The 20,766-nt window shown below is 39.4% G+C and overlaps 2 protein-coding genes across 2 annotated transcripts in view; both read left to right on the forward strand.

The window, feature by feature from the left end:
* Positions 1 to 20,766, forward strand: part of LOC109413201 (uncharacterized) — a 249,762-nt gene that overhangs the window by 16,896 nt on the left and 212,100 nt on the right. Inside the window, exons 4-6 of the mRNA XM_062851485.1 lie at positions 6,626 to 6,761; positions 6,851 to 6,984; positions 7,489 to 7,750. Coding sequence (XP_062707469.1) covers positions 6,626 to 6,761; positions 6,851 to 6,984; positions 7,489 to 7,750 — 532 coding nt within the window. The remainder of the gene's footprint in view (positions 1 to 6,625; positions 6,762 to 6,850; positions 6,985 to 7,488; positions 7,751 to 20,766) is intronic.
* Positions 9,003 to 10,776, forward strand: LOC134284400 (uncharacterized). The gene is made up of 2 exons (XM_062843203.1): positions 9,003 to 9,440; positions 9,504 to 10,776. Exons 1-2 carry the CDS (start codon positions 9,412 to 9,414, stop codon positions 10,756 to 10,758), a joined length of 1,284 nt encoding a protein of 427 aa, XP_062699187.1. The 5' UTR covers positions 9,003 to 9,411; the 3' UTR covers positions 10,759 to 10,776.

The raw sequence follows: 20,766 nt of genomic DNA on the forward strand, positions 1-20,766 counted from the left end.
ATCGTCGAACTGAGTTGATTGGTACATATATGTGACTTGACCCTCCTAGCCTTCTATCGAAAATTCGTTTTTTGAGTGAACATATATCCTTTGAGTACACTTTGGTGTATGAGAAAGGCGAAACATAGAATACTTCGACTTTGTAAGTTGCAGTTAAGATTGCAGTATCAGGAAGCTCTGGAAATCTGTATCACTCTTTTTCATGTTGTCCCTCCTTAGTTCTTCAAGCAATTATAGCTGATATTTCCAAAACTTCCTGCTGTGATTTCTTCAGGGATTTCTCAAGAAAGTTTCTTGGAATTTTTCACTCGAAATCATGTTGATTCACTTGAGACTTCTTTAGGAATTCTTGCTGGGATTGCTCCGAGAATGCTGCTAGGATTTAGTCAGGAATTTCTAGATTCCTCTAAGGTCTTCTCCAAGGAACCTATGATTCCTTGAGGGACTTCTTCAAGAAACCCTATCTTTATTTATAAAAAAGTTAGTTTATATCTCTCTTGAAGGTGGATTGATCAAATAGATGACAATTCTAAGAATAAGAATTTACTAAATAGTACATCTTCTTCTAAGACACCATATCGCCATAGTAAATATTTGAGAACGCAAACAATGGTTTGCCGATTGGAACCTCAGAATACGGTATGAGTTTATATAGGCGTTGGGACGTTCGCCAAGAAGGAAAAGCAAAAGATTATCTCATTGGACACAATTGGACGCCACGGTTGGGATCCTCATCATAACATCTCCCATTCGTGTGAACCTGGGTGAAGTCTTGAATCCTCTCTGGAGCCACCATATTCAATACTTTCTGGGGTTCACTGCTCTTCACGATGATTAGTAGAGCTTGTTTCACCGCAGGTCTACTGACTGAAATGAGGTTATCATTTATGATAAATCTACGAAAGATGTATTTGTTGGGATCCTGAGGAATAATGAATATAGGAAATGATTGAAATTATTAACGGAAATGATCCAAGAACATTTCAATCATTACAGTATTTAAATCCGAAAAGTATTCTTTGAACGGCGAGATTTTTATTTCGTATGCAATGACTCCGGTGGACACGGATTAAGAGATCAGGTTATATTCTTCTGAAGATTTCTTTAGGAATGCCGAGATTTTTTCAGCGATTTCTCTCGCGATTTCCTCATTGCTTTCTTCTGGGATTCGTTAGGAGTTTTTTTTCTGACATTTTGATCGGTATCTCCTTAGTGATTTTCCCCGGGGCTACTTTCAGGATTCTTTCTGGAATTGTTTCATTGCATTGATCTTTACACAGATTTGTTTAACAATTTCTCCTGGTTTTCTCATTCATTTATCCCGGGAATTCTTTGGGAAATTCTGCGAGTTTTCTTTCATTGGTGCCTCTTGGGATTCCTTTAAGGATTTATTCCGGCATTCCAACACAGATTTCATCAGAAATTCCTCTGATATCGGTTTTCCTTTATTGATACTTCTCAGGATTTCTTCAACATTTTTTCAAGAATTTAGAATTTTCTTTCATTGATCATTAAGAGATCCTACCAAGGATTCTTTCCGGCATTCCTGTGAAAATTTCTCCTGAGATTACTTCTGAAATCGTTTATTGCTTTCTCCCAGGACTTCTTTCAGTTTTCCTTCAGGTATACATATAGGTACTATTTTAGGGATTCTTTCTGGATTGGAAATGTCACAAAAATGTCATTTTGATGTTTGCTGATTTCTTCTCCCCTAGTAAGAAATATCTATTGAAGACATCATCCTTTTTCCGTAACTAACCACCATTATGGATTGGAGAAGTAAACCGATGGAAATTTACATCGAAAGTGGTGCAACTTGAAAAATGTCATGACATTTTTTTTTTCATAAGATTCCGTGACATTTACCATTCTTGCTCCTGGATTTTTCTAGGAATTTCTTTTGAAATTTCTCCTGGGTTTCTATCAAGGATTTTTCCTAAGATTTCATCAGGGATTTCTTCCGATACTTTTCTATATTTTTACCGAGATTATTTTATGTATTCCGGAATTCCTTACGGAATTCCTTCATTGATTTCTCCCGATATATTTTCTCAGGATTTATTCTGCGTTTTTCTCGGAAGTCAATTGGTAAACAGTTTATACTGCAATTTTTGTTTTATATATTTTTTCAATGCATAATTCCACGGTAGTAGAAAAATACCCAGTGAACGTCTAGATCCTGTCATTATTTATACTTGTCATTGGATTTGATTTGATTTCTTTAAATTCTATTTTCTAAGAGATAATAGAGCTTTTTTCAGATGTCTGTTACTCAAATGTTGAAAGCAATCTTCAACTCAAAAATTAACCAAAACTTAGAAAATTTCTAAAATATACAGAATTTATATACAGTATATTTATACAGAACTATACAGAAATACCCTCTAAACTAAGGTAAAAAATTAAGGGAAAAAAAAACAACAATTACTATCTTAGAGATTCCACCACATACCTAAATTCTTTCAAGAGCATTTTTACAAATATGTCATTCAGGAGTTTTTTTCACAGGTGTTCTCAAAGAGTGTGCGCCTTCCGGAATATCTACCGGAGTTTCTCACTTGATTCCTTACGGAGATCTTGCCATTTTTTTCCAAAATTCTTCCAAAAATTTAGCTTAGTGAATTCGGAATAGTTTTCCAACAGTTTTGAAAACTTTTTACTAATACCAAGAAAGTACGATGATGGAGCTTTCCTGACAATTCACAATGTTCTCTGAGTATTGCAGGTTTTTCCTTATAACTATTTTTTTTTTCTATATTTTAACGTTTGTTTATTCTACACTCTCCCTGCTAAATTAAATTCTCTAAGGATTCCCGGTTTTCCAAGTTTTTCTTAGGTTATAAACAACTCGAATACCTCTTCCCTTTATAGCCTTATGAAACCTAATAGATTACCCACAACATCCAATGGAACGCCCCTGAAACCACTCGAGCACTTCTAAAACTCCCTGGAACACCCATAAAACCGTCCCTTGGAACATCGTGAAACGCCCCTGAAACCCTCTGTAACACCTCTGGGACATCTTTAAGACTCCCTGAAAGCCTATGGAACGCTTATTAAATCCTATGGTAAACCCATGAAACTCTCTAAAGGAAGCGAAACTCGCTTTGAACATGAACATGTATGAAAAGATAATAATCTTTTTATGATTGTTATTATACACTGTAACCTCTTTTTATGCACATGGCTGGGGTTGCATAAGTTAATAAAGGCATTAAAAAAGAGGGAAATTTAAGCTTAAATTAAGTTTGGGCTTGAACGAGTTATTCTTGCTCCTGAGTATTTGATGTTGGACTAAGGGAGTTTCCAGAAAGATCCCAGAGAGCCCAAAAAAGGAGGTCCAAGAGGCTTCAGGGGGTTATTTTAGGGGATTTGAGGATCCTTTGAAAGGTGTTCTGTCAGGATTTGTTGATGTTTCAATAGGATTACGAAAAATTCAGGATCATTCAATAGTGTAAAGGGGGTTTCAGGGAGATTTCAAGCGGTTTTAAGAGCAATTCAGGGGATTTCAGGAGCCTTTAAAGAGGGTTGCATGGGGTTTGAGGAGCGTTTCAAGGTATTTTAGAGTAATTTCTGATATTTTCAGGGTGTTTCAGGAACATTTTAAGGACGTTCCTAGAAGTTTCAGGGGCGTTTCAAGGCATTTTCAGGTGGATTTCAGGGGGATTATGGAGAATATTTAAGGCGCCCAAATGGGTTTCAGAGGCATTTCAAATTGAATATGATGATTTCAAGGGCGTTACAATGGGATTTTGGAGGTTTCAGGGGCGTCTCGAGGCATTTAACGTTAGGTTCGTATCAGAGGGTTTCAAGAACATTTTTAAACCAAAGGGTATTTCAGGGGAGTTTTAAAACGTGTTGTGATGGGGTTTCTGGAAATCCTTCGAAACTTCCTGAAATGCTTTCAAGATCCTCCTGAAACCTCCTCGGATTCCCTGAGTCGCTCTGAATCCCTCAAAAGCTTCTCCGTAACGCCTCTGAATCCCACCAAAAATGCTCTGAAACTTCCTAAAATGCCTCCCAAACCCCGCACGTGATACTCTCGAAAACTCCCGAAATCGTACCTGTAAGGCCTTCAACCCCCTTAAAAAATCCTCTGAAACTCTCTGCAATGCTTTCGAAAGCCCCTTCAAACCCCTGAAAAACTCCCTGACGTCTCCTGGTACTCAACTGAAATCCCTTCAGACTTACTGAAACGCCCCTGTAACCTACCTTTGCTGTCCCCTATAAACACTCCCTGGTAGCCGTTGCAATAGTAACCGTCATTATTAAATTTTCTTGCGCACAATATTGGCTCTTAGTAGCTTTCCCTTTTTTTGTGCAGGGCATAGAAAAAGGTGAATAAACTAAAAGTGCATAGAAACAAAATGCATAAAAATAGATTCAAGTGTAAAAAAGAGAAAGCTATTCAAACCTAATAATATGCATAAGAAAATGTAATAATAACGGTTACTGTGTTAACGGTGTCCAGGGGGCGTTAAAAAGGGAAAGAAAGGGTAAAATGAAGATGCAGGGGCGTATCAGAGGGTCCCAAGGAGATTATGACTGTACCAGGAGGTCTCAGAGAAATTTGGGGGGCCTCAAGGGCACTTTAAGGAGTCTTAGCAAGTTCTAAGGAAGTTCCAGAAGGCATCATGGGCGTTTCAGAGGGCCTCATGAACGATTCATTTCAGGGAGATCCATGGAATCTCAGGGGCGCTTCAAGGGAACTCAGGTGGTTCCAGAAAAGCCTCAGGGACGTTTCAGGAGGCCGCAGGGGGTTACAAGGATGCTCCACAGCGGATTTAGGGGAAGTCTAATGGGTTTCCAATGGGGTTCCCATGGGGTTTCAGGAACGTTTCAGTGGGTCTCAGTGGTGCTTCAGGGAGTCAGAGACGTTCCAGGTCTTAAGGGTCTCAAAGGCGTTTAAAAGGATCTTATGGGTGTTAGGGGGCCTCGATGGCGTTTCAGGGGGATCAGAGGTGTATCACTAGGACGCATGGGCTTCCAAGAAGTCGTAAAAGCCTTCAGAGGATCCCAGGAGGCCTCAGGAGCGTTTTAAAAGGGGCCCCATTATATTTCAGGAGAGTTCTAGGGTATCTCAGGGACGCTTCAGGATGCTTCAAGGGCGTGCCGGAGGTTACAGAAGGGCTCCAAGGGGTCTCGCTAGAGCGGAATTCAAGCGGTCCCGAGGAAGTTACAGATAGTCTCAGAGGGTGTTTTAGGGACTTCGGTGGGTTTCAAAAGTGCTTCAGGGGGTCTCAGGGCTGACTCGTGGAGTCCAAGGGGGCTTCAGGGGCGCTCAAATGCTTTTCAGAGGGGTTCCAGTTATGTCCCGGAGCTAAATCCCTCTGCATCGTCTCTTGATCGCGTTGAAACGTGTTTAAAAAAGCTCTAATCCCATTAAAACAAACCTCAACCTACCCCTGAAACTACCTGAAATCCCCTTTGAAGCACACCCAAAACTCCTTGAAACCATCTTAGGCCTTCCTAAATTACCATGAGGTACCTCAAAACACTCCTGAAACCCCCTGGAACCACCCCTTTTTTGGCTCTTCTGAAACCCTAGACAGTCCCGCTGGCCTCATCTCATACCCCCAGGAGATTAATATCTCTAGAATTAATTTCGTTAATTCAGGGGTTCCCAACCTTTTTGAGGTGGCGACCCCCTTTAAGAATTGTCAAAGCATCTGGGGCCCAATGAAAATTTTAGAACAAAATTGGGTACAGTGGCGTAGCCAGAAGTTTACTGTGGGAGGGGTTTTCAACGATCAATGATTCTTTTTTATTATTTGACACTCACATTTCGTAAACAATGACGTACATGTCAAGATGTACATTCAATTTAAGTCGTGGCTGTAAAAATAGCGGCGCAGCCGAAAAATTTTTTCTTCTGAGAGCGTTTTTTACTGAAAATTTGTTCCTCAAATTGTGGTTCTTGGTGTTTTTTGGTAACATCGCGGCCCCCTGGACTGGCTTCACGGCCCCCTAGGGGGCCGCGGACCACCGGTTGGGAACCCGTGCGTTAATTTAACGTGCTGGCTTACTTTTTAAGTTTATCCACCCCTAGCTAATTGCATAAGAAGAGGTTCCAGTGTATATGGTATATGGTGAAGAGAGAGAGAAAGTAGACAGAAAGATATGGCCAGGAATTGAACTAAGAACCGTCTGCATACAAATCAGCAGTGGCAGTCATCAGCTAGCAAGCCCGTCTGTTTTTGTAATGTTAAGCACAATGCTCAATTTCACCACAGCCTACTTTGTATTGTTATGGAAAATGAGCTGCACCAAACCGACGACGCATTGATTCGGTTTACTGAGATTGCAGTATGCCGTGAGTTTGTGAACGATTCAAATCAATATCGAAAAACGTGATTATCAAAACGCTCAAATGCTGAGACTTTCGAGGGAATGTTCCCCTGCAGTGCAGTGAACATAACAATAAAACTTTATTGCCTTGCATGTGGAGGAAACTGAGATATGATCTCTTCAAAATGCACTTTCGGAATTAAATTTAATCGCCTATAAAAGTCGTTCATAGCCCTAAGAACTGCAGGTTATCAAACGAGCACTTACTCAGCAAACGTGAAGTGTTCCTTAGTAATTGACCAAACTAATTGTTTTTCATTTTCCTAAACATCCGCAGTGGAAGAAGGTAAATCCTTCGACGTTAACGCTGAAAAACGTCGACTACGAAGCGTCCGGTTCCTACTACTGCGAGGTGTCCACCGACACCCCAATCTTCACAAAGGCGTCCAATGACGAACCGATGCACGTCATGCGTAAGTATAATCTGCTCCATTTATCGTAAGGAAACTAACAATCATCTGATACGGCACTAATTCCTTTTTCCTTTTGCTCTCGTCCTCAGTGCCTCAAAAAGGACCGCCATCGATCGAGTTCGCCAAAAAGCAGCTCTACTACGGCGACATGCTAGTGGCCAACTGTACCACCTCGCGAGCCAAACCCGCCCCGCACATAACGTGGCTAATTAATGGAAAACAGGTCTGCCTGCATGCTATATCTTGCCGCACATAATTTCCGATAGTTTCGGTTTGTTTGCGTTGCTTTCCCTGCCCGCCCCAATGAACGCAGACAACCCACACACTCTCGACGACTATCGACGACGATGGAACGAAGAAATCCCCAGACAACGTTCAAACGACGTGGTGGTTCCCAAGTATGATGTTTCGTAAGGTACGATTCTATTCATGGTAGTCAAAACAGTTGGGAACCTCTGCATCGGAGCAGCCTTGGTGACGAAGCGCTGACGAACGTGCACTATCGTCGTCCGCAGTAAACCATGACATTAGAGACGCTGCTAGACTGACTCGCACCACCACCGCAAACAGTTTACTTGGATTCTTCTTTTTTCCACCGTCGTCGCGTAACTCAAATGTTAATGACTGTACCTTGCTTCGTTTCCCCCTGAAGTTTTCCACCCGCTCTATTCCCGCATACTTAATGGCTTTTCACACCCCTCTCTCACCCCACCCCTCCCGTACACAGGTGGAAGACAAATACGTCCGGCAGCTCCATCACACGCCGAAGGGTGGCCACCGTTCGAAGCAGCAGCAACTGCAACAGTTGCCGGGTGGTGGTGGATCGCCGCCTGACAAACAGCAACTGACGATGCCGTCGCTTGTCACGTCGCAGAGTGCCCTGTACCACGGCAAGGTGATTGTCGGAACGTCCGGCATCGGTGTGTCCTCGGCCGGAGGTGCCGGCACGACGTCGCACACCCTGAAGGAGCTGAAGGCGGTGGCGAAGGGTAATTAAAACATTTAGATGATATTGCAGGCTGCGTGTAGTCTAGTAGTGCTGATAGGAAGTAAGGATCTGGGTGGGTGTCGCGCGAAAACAACGCGCGCGTGGGATTCGGTTGACTTTGGCTTGGCTTCGGGTTTGTAATGGTTGAGGAGGGTATAGTTTATGTGTCCATGGTGTGGGTGGTGTACCAGGAAGGTATGGGTGTTATAGAATAGCCAACAAAGCATCGCTTTATTTGCAGCTATACTGTGTAACACGCGTAGCAACGTGTTAACCCTTTCGGGCCATCCATAAATCACGTAGCATTTTTTTGACGATTTTTGACAACCCCCCTTTCTCCTTCGTAGCTTTTTTTCCCATACCTAATACATGGCTCGTAGCAAAATCCGAGTCCCCCCTCCCCCTAAAATGCTACGTCATTTATGGACTACCCCTTTGGAGCAGATAGATAGCAACATAGAAACGGATGTATAAATTCACTCATTCAATAAAACGGAATACTGTCTTCGGCAAAGTTGTTGCAAATTTAGTCCTCTATTAGCGAAAAATGGGAATATTTGTATTTCGGACATCATTGATTCATCATTGATCCTGAACACCATGAAATTTGGAAAAACGAAATAATTGACATACCAGTTGTTCTTAAAACAGAACTTGGATGTGGGTTACTTTAATATGTTTTCATTTAGCCTTCTGTAAGGAGATAATGAAGGACTGTGAATTTCAGAATGCAAATAGATAATAAGCAGGCGGGAAAAATATGTCATTCAGTCATTGGTCTAAATTTGGTTCACACAGACGCTTACCGTAAAGCGTCTTGAAAGATGAAACATATCGTTTCATTTAACGATAGTTTCATCCTAGGTTTCATCAGATTACTACAATGGCGCAGTCGGTAAAAAAAAGGGAATCCGAAAGCGAAATTCAACTATAAGGCTTCTGATGGACAAAGGTAGATAGCCATTCAAAATTTGAATAGAAGTAGTCTCCGACGGAAATGGGCGGAGATGAAAATTTTTGACTTCTGATGGACAAAGACAGATAGTCATTGAAAATTGAAATAAAAGTAGTCTCCGACGGAAATGGGCGGAGATGAAAGTCATTGGTTTCTGACGGAAAAGGGCAGAACCACAATAACACGTTTCTATGATAGACAAAACTGCAATGATTTGACATTTGCTGTTATTAAAAAATAAAACTGCTCAGATAGGACACTGAAGCAAAAGCGTAGCAAGAATTAAGTTGAAAACATTATTGATTTGAAAGAGCATGAATGATTTGCAAAACAGATAATATTGTGCAATATAGATATTGTGCGTAATTTACATTTATTTGAGCAATATTATCAAATTTTTAAAATAAAATAGAAATAAATAGAAAAAAAATAAAATAAACGCAGTCATTGTTAAATATAAATGAATGACAAAAGATAGCAGGTTAACGGATGTTTTACTTTCAGTGTAATTTGTAGCCGCGACGCTTTGCGTCGTTTCTCAGCGACATGGTTGTAGAGCTTACAGTTGCTTGGATACGAGTTTGTTGATACTAGTTGAGTGAAAAAAAAAAACGAGTACATCCATCAAAATCGTTCACTTTTCGGCATCTGCAGCGAGGAAAAAGTAGTTTCTTTTGGCATGATATTTCGATTTTACATTTGCGATAATGGAAACTAGAAAGTTGAAGAGAAACGGGTAAGTCCTGAAATATTCATTTCGAGATGAAAATAATCAATTTAGTAAATCAATGCATTTTAGCAACGACCGTACGGATCCGAAAAAATGTTCTGGAGCTGGCGAGAAGTCGGCTTCGAGAAAAAAGCTACAAAAAGAGCTAGAAGCTTCCATTGCAGAGATCAATTCCCTGAAAGCGAAACTCCAAGAAATGGAAAACAGCGTAAATCTCGGTTCGCCATCGGTAACGGAATTCGAAGAGCATTTTCCGCAAGCTCAGTCCAGCGCAATTCGCACCGAGCGGCCCGCTACTGCAAGTGAATCATTGATGATGGCTTCGGTAACGAACCTCTCAATGAGTACGCTGAATGTGCCGGAGTGTAAACCCTCTGAAGGAGAATTCGAAGTGGACAAACAAGCATACCTGCGCTGGAAGGAGATTTTAGACACATCACTGAACCTAATCAGCACTACCGATGAGCGGACGAAAATGGGGATTTTTAAAATCAAGGCTGGAGCAGGACTGCTGGAGATCTTCAATGGTACGGTTTCGGAACCGAGCATGCCAGATGAAAAGACAGCCCCGTATTCGAATGCCATCGCTCGTCTTGACAACTATTACGGGTCAAGAGCATACCTACTATCCCAACGAAGCAAAATGATGAACATAATCCAGTCGCCAGATGAAGAGAACATCCCATTCGTACGTCGTATCGGTGTAGCTGCCAAGTTGTGTGAGTACAGTAATGATGAGGAGATGGAGGCGATTACAAGAACTATCACGAAGAGAACCAATGATAGTGCCGTGCGTTCTCTAGCATATCGGAATTGGACCAAACAGGGATCTATGAAAGATCTCATTGATATGGTTCGAGACAGTGAGATCGAGAAGCTCAACGAAGCAGAATTCCAACGTAAACAAATAGCACTGCAACCCGCCGTTGTTGCCGCAGTTTCACATCAGGGAACCAGTTACACGCAACACACTCGTGGCCGCGATGCTTACCAACAATTTCGCGGCAACGGGAGAGGACGGTTTGAGCCACGTGGTCAGGATGCGTCACGTACAAAATTTTGCTGGAGGTGCAGAAGTGTTTTTCATTCCCCACTACAATGTCCTGTTTCTGACAAAGTGTGCCGAGTATGCAATCGCGTAGGGCATATTGCTCGCGCATGTACGGAACGTTTTATCCAAAACAGATCTGGACAGAAGCGCTCGAGTGACACTAGTGACGATCAACCGCCACGGAAGATAGCGGTACTGGCGAAAATGGAGAATGAAGCCCAGGAAGCGACACAAGCGATGACACAGGTACAGGATTCAGCTAAAGATGAATAATTTTGATAAATTATATAATTTGAGGATAAAGCAATCAGCGTATCGATAACAATTAATTATAAACTGAAATAAAACAAAATATAATTAGATAATTACGAATACTAAACGCATTTTGTTTTGTTTTAATACAAATGATTATGTAAAACATAGTTTAATTACAAGAGAGATTTCAATTTGCAGGAATATCAGACTCCGGTTGTTGTAGTTACAAATCAAGATCTCAAGACCCAATCAAATCTGGTCCCAGCAACTGTTGATAACGATACGAACAGAGGTACGTTCAAAGTTGATCAAATTGAAATACCTTCAATCAAGCCTTAAAAGTATACCAGGGAACATGAACATTGCAGACGCTGTATCAAGACTGGTAATTTACAAACATTTGTTTAAAGGATATTCAATATACAGTAAACCTCCAGTTCAAAGTAGCCGTTGTACAGGTCGGACGTGTTTCATATTTGCTCCGCTTTGAATAAATCGCGCGCGTTCGTAAACATTTTTTTTTTTTGTCATTTGTAACTGCTGTGTAAGTGAACGATGCCGTGCGCGAGTAATATTTGTACCGTCAGTGACGATAGGCATGTGTGGTATTGCCATGGATCGTGCGGAAAAAAATTCCATGCGGCATGCGTTGGTGCTCAGAGAAATCATGAGCAAAGCATTCTTGAATATATGCTACCGATCTGTAATGATTGCCAAAAGCGTTTCTTGCTTGAGGTGAACTTCGAAAAATTCTTCGACCAACAGCAGGAAAGCATCAGACTCAACAAGTTGATGATAGAGTCCAACCACAAAATTGCCGCCAATCTCAATAAATTCAATATAAATGAAGGCTTCGAGAGTATGGAAACGCTTTTAAACGACCTAAAATCCGATTTCGAAGCTACGACAGCAAAAATAAGCAACGCCGCTGTCGAAATTGCCAATAACTCTGTTAAGGTGAACGAACTGACTGCCCGGATCCAAAACGGAAAACATGACGACGTTGCAATAAAAAATCATTTAACGTCGTTGTTCGACATATCGATGCAGGCAACCAAAAACAACATAATGGATTATGTTGATGCGCTGACTTCCGATCTGACAAGAGAGCTAAAACATATTTGCTCTGAATTCGAAAAAGTCAGCGGCCTTATTATCGATATGGCAGGCCATTGTACAGAGCATAATAACAGCCAATCAAATTTGATCTCAGTCGATATTATTGATGAATTGAAGCAACTTTCCTGCGCGGATAATTCGCTCGAAATTAGAACCACATCGTCACCATCAACAGCAGCACCATCAAATCTAGGAGCCGAAATGTTCGCCAAAGCAGCAAATGAATCAGACTCTAGCGGCTGGAGAATGCTTGGTGCGCGAAATGTATGGAAGGCCAGTTGGGCAGAATACGATGCACGCCAACTTCGTCGCGTGGAACAGCAGAAGCAAGCCGACAAAGCTAGAAAACGACGCAAGCGAAATGCAGTGCAGAAAAATAAAAATAATATGAATAAAACTAATCATCGATGGAATAATAGCGGCAATCCAAATATTCGCAACCAAAATGATTGTAACAACTACCGTCCTGCTGTTTTCAACAACAATAATAATAACCGTCATCAAAAAGTTGGAAAAATGCTCCCTCCGGATAAGGATCTTCTAGCAGCCGCTAAGGTAACCTTCTCCAACCCTCCAGTGGGAAATCTGCGAGGGATCCAATTTCGAAGAGGTGAAGTGCTAAACCCATACCCGGTGGACAACGAAATCCCACAAACGAGCTACACATCGACGTCTAATTGGTCATGCGGTCCCGCCTTTTCCCAGCATTGCTCATCATGTTCATGTGAGCGATCGTGTTTTCGCTCAGCCTGACGCGTTCACCAGAACCAGACGAGGACGAACCGGATGGTAATATAAGCATAATCTCAAATCATGACTCTACTTTTGAATTAACAAGTGTTGTAACAGACGAAGAAGAGGTACAGAGCTTAAAAACCTCCAATACTATTATTGAAACTTTTGAACATTATCCACACTTGAAATCAGAAATTTTGGTATACTGTCAAAATTTTAACCGTATGAAGAGTGCGTCTAAGATGCACGAAATCCATAATAAAGTTTTATCTTGTCCTTATCCAATTATTCTAGGAACAGAGACTAGTTGGGATAAGACTGTTAAAAGTGAAGAAGTTTTCGGAAATAATTACAACGTTTTCAGAGATGATCGCGATTGCCTAACGTCTGAGAAGAAGTCCGGGGGTGGAGTATTAGTTGCTGTTTCGACAAATTTAAACGCAGATATCATCAAAACGACTAAATTTAAAGAGTTTGAGCATGTATGGGTGAAAGTGCACATAGCAGGTGAAACACATGTTTTTGTCTCTGTGTACTTTCCACCCGGTAATGCTCGTAAAGTTATCTATGAAAAATTTTATCATAATGCTGAAAATATCATTAGCAATTTTTCCCCCGAAATAAAAGTGCATATTTATGGAGACTTCAATCAACGTGATATCGATTTCATCCCAGACGTTGACAATGAGAGCATCTTGCTACCAATTTATGGAGAGAATGAAGCGGTGCAATTTATATGCGATAGTTCTGCAAGTCTTGGTCTCAATCATATTAATAATGTTAAGAATCAACAGAATCGCTATTTGGATCTTTTAATGACGAATATTGATGAAGATTTCTGTGTTGTAGAATCATTGCATCCCTTATGGAAAAATGAACTATTTCATACAGCAATTGAATTCTCTCTAATTGTGCATGTAAACAATAGACCTGAAGAATGTGATTTTGAAGAAGTTCATGATTATCGTTCAGCAAGTTATGATAATATACGACAACAAATTTCTCTGGTGAATTGGCAAAATGTATTAAGAAATGAAGAAAATGTCGAAGATGCCGTTACAACATTTTACAGAATATTATACGGTATAATTCACGACACTATACCTTTGAAGAAAAGAAGACGACATAATACCTCAAGGTACCCCATTTGGTTCAATCGAGAAATTAAAAACCTGAAGAACAGAAAACAGAAAGCACATAGAGCATACAAAAAATATAGGAATGATCAAAGCTTATCCAATTATTTAAATATTTGCGATCAATTAAATCATGCCATTGATATTGCATCCGAAGAGTATAACGAAAAAACTGAGCGGGAAATAAAATCATGCCCGAAGATTTTTTTTAATTACGTTAAAACTAAATTAAAATCTGACAATTTTCCACCTGAAATGCACCTTGACGAAAAAGTTGGAGTAGATTCTGAAGCAAATTGCAATCTCTTTGCAACATTCTTTGAAGAAATCTACACCACACATTCGGAGGAAAATCGTGATCGTGAATATTTTTCATTTCTTCCTGAGCTATCTAAAGACATCAACGTTCATCAAATCAAAGTACATGACATTACGGATGCATTGAAAAGTTTAGATGCCTCCAAAGGTGCTGGTCCGGATGGGATTCCACCAGTATTCTTAAAAAATGTATCAGTAGAACTTACATCCCCGTTATACTGGCTGTATAACATGTCACTGGAATCAGGTAGTTTCCCTGAAACGTGGAAAAGCTCTTTTCTAGTGCCAATTTTTAAAAGTGGCAAAAAATCCGACGTACGTAATTACCGTGGAATAGCTATAATCTCTTGCATTCCCAAGATCTTTGAGGCAATAATCAATAAAACTTTATTCGACATGGTCAAAAACAGAATAACTCACACGCAACACGGATTTTTCAAAGGACGTTCAACATGTACAAACTTGCTCGAATTCATACATTATTCGTTGACGGCCATGGACAATGGCAATCATGTGGAAGTTCTCTATACAGACTTCAGTAAAGCTTTTGATCGAATTGACGTACCAATGTTGCTTTTTAAACTAGAAAAAATAGGATTTGGTCCAGGTCTTCTTAAATGGGTCGGGTCATACCTTTCCAATCGTCAACAAATAGTTAGATACAAGGGAGTAAAATCTAAACCTATTCAAGTTACATCTGGAGTTCCTCAAGGATCTCATTTGGGTCCATTATTATTTATTCTGTACGTCAACGACATTTCCTTCATTCTTAAAAAAGTTAAAGCTCTCATATATGCCGATGACATGAAACTTTTCCTAGAAATAGTAAACGATGAAGACTTGCACACTTTTCAACAGGAAATCGATATGTTTTATGTGTGGTGTAAAAAAAGCCTTTTACAACTGAATGTGAAAAAATGTAATGCCATAGCCATAAGTAGGAAACGTAGCACACCCGATGTAACAATATTATTAGGCGATCAACAGGTAGAAAAATGCGTCAGAATCAGAGATTTGGGAGTGATTTTAGACGAAAAACTAACTTTTACTGATCATTATAATACAGTTATCAACAAAGCAAATAATATGTTAGGCTTCATAAAACGATTTAGTTATCATTTTCACGATCCATATACAGTAAAAACATTATATGTAGCCTATGTACGTTCAATTCTAGAATACTGTAGCATAGTTTGGTCACCATTTTCGGTTACACATGAAAGTCGTATAGAATCAATTCAGAAACAATTTCTACTATTTGCGCTTCGAAAATTAGGTTGGACAAGGTTACCTCTTCCGTCTTATGAAGCACGATGTATGCTCATTAACATTCAAACACTAAAAGAACGACGCGAATTTGCCATGTTATCATTTGTAAACGACATCGTTTCGCAGCGTATTGATTCGATAGAGCTTCTTTCAAAATTAAACTTTTATGCTCCCTCTCGAAAACTACGAAATCGTAGTATTTTTTATACAAACCATCACCGTACTAATTATGCTAAATTTGGTCCTCTCAACCAAATAATGACAACCTACAATAAATTTTGCGAAACTATAGATTTTACTATGACGAAATCACAACTAAAAAAAATATTCACATCAAATCGTAGTTAAAAATAAAATAAGCAAGCAGTTCTAGTTTTAAGTTAAAATTGTATTGGAACGGTCTACTTATGATTGACTAAATAAATAAATGAAATAAATGAAATAAGTCGATATTGAAGGGACCATCGACTCAAGGAAATATCGAGTAGTGGAACAAACATCCTTTGGGAAGCTTTTTGAGGGGACCATCATAGTAACCCAGAAATTATTTTTCAGTATGGAAAAAAATACCTCCATGAGTCGATATCGAGTCAAGGAACATCGACTCATGGAGGTTCGACTGTAGACAAATTTTTAAATTTTAGATTCACCCTTCAAGAACAGAACCGTTTGATGATACGCATGAGAAACACTTGCTCTATTTTCTTGACGTGGGCATGATGGAAATTTCATGGGAAGAAATTACCATCGATGCAGAAGCTGATCAAGAGCTTCAAAAAGTAAGGGATGCCTTGATATCCGGACGATGGGATCAAGGATTGCGAAGATTTGAATCTGAAGCTAGACATCTTAGACTACTGGGTCCTATGATATTTAAAGATAACAAAGTTGTGCTACCTGGAAGTCTACGACGCAAGGCTTTACGTTCAGCTCATCAGGGCCATATGGGAGCAATTTCCATGAAGCGTATTCTTCGCGAATACTTTTGGTGGCCTGGAATGACCAGAGAAGCCGACGAATTTGTCAAAAAGTGCGAAACATGTCTTCTCTTATCTCGTAAAAACCCACCAATTCCATTGTCGACTCGAACTCATCCAAATGGGCCGTGGGAGATCCTTCAAATTGATTTTTTTACGGATAAGCAGTTTGGTTATGGAGAGTTCTTGGTGGTGGTCGATACTTATTCGAGATACCTCTACGTCATCGAAATGAGAAATGGATGCTGACGCTACAAATCTTGCTTTGAGCCGTATATTCGAGGTATGGGGATATCCGTTAGCTATCCAAAGCGACTACGGGCCACCATTCCAGAGCGAGAAATTCATCAAGACATGGGAGGATAAGGGTATCAAGATATGGAAATCTATTCCTCTAAGTGCCCAATCAAACGGAGCAGTGGAGAGGCAAAATAGGGGAATAAAGGAAGCACTTGCTGTTTCGAGAATCGACAAAGTCAACTGGAAATCTGCTTTGGACAAATATGTACATATGCATAATAAAGTCAGACCGCTCTCTCGCCTAGGGGTAACTCCTTTCGAGTTGTTAGTAGGATGGAAGTTTCGTGGCACCTTTCCCTACCTCTGGGACAACCACGAAAATAATTTGGATCGTACGGAAATTCGAGAAAAAGATGCGCTTTCAAAACTGGAAAGTAAGCTATATGCAGATGAAAAGAGAGGAGCAAAGCCGTCTGATATTGTGGTTGGTGATACAGTCATTTTAAGCAGGGCAAAACGATGCAAAAGTGATTCCACGTTTGGTGCAGATAAGTATACTGTAGTGGCACGAGATGGTGCCAAAATAGTCGTTTGCAGTGATAGAGGCGTTCAGTTTTCGAGGAATGTGCAAGACGCTAAGCGAGTGCCAGAAACTTTCAATGAATCTGCAACGGAGTTACTATCGGCCAACGAACATTTGAACGAACAAGGACAGAGCTCTACACAGAATAACGAAGAAAACAGATTAAATCGTGAGTTATATTTGATTATACTTTAATACTTTCTAGGATTTTTCTTATACGTTATTTGACATATACAGGTGGTTTGAATTCGGATGATAAACGAGATCTGCATTCCACTATGGATGACGAACCAAGGAGGTCAACTCGTGAATTGAAGAAACCTTCTAAATTTAAGGACGTGCTTCTTTATACAATATTTGGATAGTTGTGTTTGATAAATAACGATTGCATTATGTAGTATAAAATAAAATAATGATAAAGCAAATTAGTAAAAAAATAAATCAATATTTATCGTTTATCAGACTTTGAGTATTTTTTAAAAGAGTAGGACTAACGAATAATGTAAGGAGATAATGAAGGACTGTGAATTTCAGAATGCAAATAGATAATAAGCAGGGGGGAAAAATATGTCATTCAGTCATTGGTCTAAATTTGGTTCACACAGACGCTTACCGTAAAGCGTCTTGAAAGATGAAACATATCGTTTCATTTAACGATAGTTTCATCCTAGGTTTCATCAGATTACTACACCTTCGTCACGAATATCAAAAGGGGTTTTATATTCTGGGATGTTCTAGGTGTTCCAAACTGTCCTATAGTGAAGTCCTTCAAATCTACAAGAATAGATTTATGTATTTTCGCCACAAACAATAGCATTACATAATCTACTGGGGTCCGTAAAGCTCTTGACATCTACAATGTATAAACGTCACTACAGGGACACTATAGGGATATTCCAGATCAGCCAAACTACCCTGGAGTTCAGAACTTCAGGTCCACACTCGTAACAGTAGCCATATCTGTTACACTGAGTAACGTTGCATAATCAACCCTAGTTACTGGAGCAATCTACTAGCTTCCCAAGTAACACACTTGTCACAGAAGAGTCACGGCGGCGCAGGTTTTTGTTGTGCAGAAGTTACTGTTACTTACCTCTAACAAATAAACACTTACTTGCTAGAAGTAAGTCCTAGTGACCTCTGCGCAACTAAAACCTGCGCCACTGTGACTCTTCTGTGACAAGTGTGTTATTAGGGTTATTATAAACCTTTGGGACAATCAGGGTCGTCCAAACTGTTATATAAATAAGTCCTTGAAATCTACAAGAATATCTTTATGTGTTTTCGCCATGAATAATAGTATTGCATAATCGGCTGGGTTCCACAAAGCTCTTGAAATCTGAAATGTCATTTAGAGACACTACAGGGATATTCTAGGTCAACAAAATTACCTTGGAGCTCAGGACTTAAGGTCTACACTTGTTACAGTATCCATATTTGTTATACTAAGTTACGCTGCAAAATCAACCGCTGTTACTGGAGCAATCTGAAGTCTTCTAATTTATTATAAACCTTTGGGACATTCTGGGTCGTCCAAACTGCTCTATAATGAAGTCCTTTAAATCTATAAGAATAACTTTTTGTATTTTCGCCAAAAATAATAGTATTACATAATCTGCTGGGATCTGCGAAGCTCTTGAAATCTCAAACGTCATTTAAAGACACTACAAGGATATTCCAGGTCAGCCAAACTTACTTGGAGTTCAGGACTTCAGGGACTACAGCCATATCTGCTAGCTATACTGAGTAACGTTACATATTTATCCGTGTTTACTGGACCAATCTGAAGTCTACTTTTTTACCCAAGCAACACACATGTTATATAAGAGTTACGACAGCGCAAGTTTTGGTTGTACAGAAGTTAATTTGACGTAATTCTAACATTGTGTTGAAAAACGTATAATAAACTCATATACAACCAAAACTTGCACTGTCGTGACTTTTATATAACATGTGTGTTGCTTGGGTATTATAAACCTTTGGGACATTCAGGTTTATCAAATCTGTTCTATAAAGGGGTCCCTCAAATCTATATGAATAACTTTATGTGTTTTCTCCATAAATAATAGCATAGCATAATCTGTTGAGATCCGTGAAGCTCTTGAAATCTCAAATGTCACTTAGAGACACTATATGAATGTTCCAGGTCGTCTTCGAGTTCAGAACTTCAGATTTACACTAGTTGCATTAGCTGTATCTGACATACTTAGTAACGTTTCATAATCAATCGCGGTGATCCAGTCACCTGAAATCTACTATATATTAATATGAACATTTGGGACGTTGAGGGTCGTCCAAACTATCCTGAAAATTAGCTCTTGATAGTAACAGTAGTTATTCTCACAATGAACTTTAGACTGTAATCCCCCTTGCATAACATGAGTCAAGATAGTTTTGAGATATTCCAGATCAACAATACTACTGCTGAGAACCATAGCTTTAGGTCTACACTGGTGATAATAGCATTTGCCACTACGTTAAGTAGTGCTACACAATCCACTGTACTTACCAAAGCAGTAACAGGAACAATAAGCGTTGTTATATATTTTTGGGATATTATGGGCTTCCTTACTGTTGTGAAGCTTAGTTGATAAATACAACCGCGGTAACTTTGTCTTCTGAAAGTTACTGGACATGATCGATTACAAGTTGTAGGTTTGTACAATGAAAGGAGTTACCGTTACACCCGTAGACTTCAGGATCTAAACTTAAGAACAGTTTGGATGACCTAGGATATCCTGACTGATCGGATAATGTCTATTGACCTTTCAGAAGACTTACTTGACATGATAGGTTACAAATCGTAGCTTTGTATGTTGATAGAAGTTACCGTTACACAGGAGCTAAACTCAAAAATAGTTTGGATGGCCTAGGATATCCAGCAAAAATATTCTGCATAATATTATTCCGTTTTGGTGCTATTAACCACCAAATCTACAGAAGAACATAGAATATCCATAATAGCGCTTGGAGAACTTCCGACATCAAAGGGTTAAACCTAAGTATCCTAACTAACAATTGCAAGTCACAAACAAGCAAGCTTGCTGAATTGTTGCTCAATAATGGTAATGATAGCTGAACAAAAATAATGCTCTACACACTGTTACTGTTTAAATGATTTTTCAATTGAAAAAATAGTCAATGTTCGACTTTCCTCATCGGTACTAACAATAATAAATTAAAACACTTTTCAAAGTTGAATAAGAATTTTATTCGACAAGCATTGATTGCTTTACAAAACAGTTTAACAAAACATTGTTTTATTTCTTATTAAGCTGATGTATCAATAAGCATATGTTCCTGCACAATGTGCTTTTCATTTGTCGAATAAACGTTTTCTATCCGTCATACTTCGACTCGCAATTTTGTTCGGATAATGGGATGAACCTTGACTAAAACTCTTTAGACAACCAAGATTTTAAAACAATCACTCAAAATAAAATATAAAATTATATAGCTCAACATTGAGTGCCAAGAAACGTATTCAACGAAATTATGAGGCATTTATGTCTGTAGCTAGATAAACTTTTCTATTTCTATTTTCTTTTTTATCCTATCTTATATTTCTTATATTTCTATTATCTTTTTTATCCTATCTTTTTCTATCCTTATGCACTTCTTGTTAAACATGATATCAATATTCTCTGAC

The sequence above is a fragment of the Aedes albopictus genome, chromosome 1 (assembly GCF_035046485.1).
Source record: "Aedes albopictus strain Foshan chromosome 1, AalbF5, whole genome shotgun sequence".
Lineage (NCBI taxonomy): Eukaryota > Metazoa > Arthropoda > Insecta > Diptera > Culicidae > Aedes > Aedes albopictus.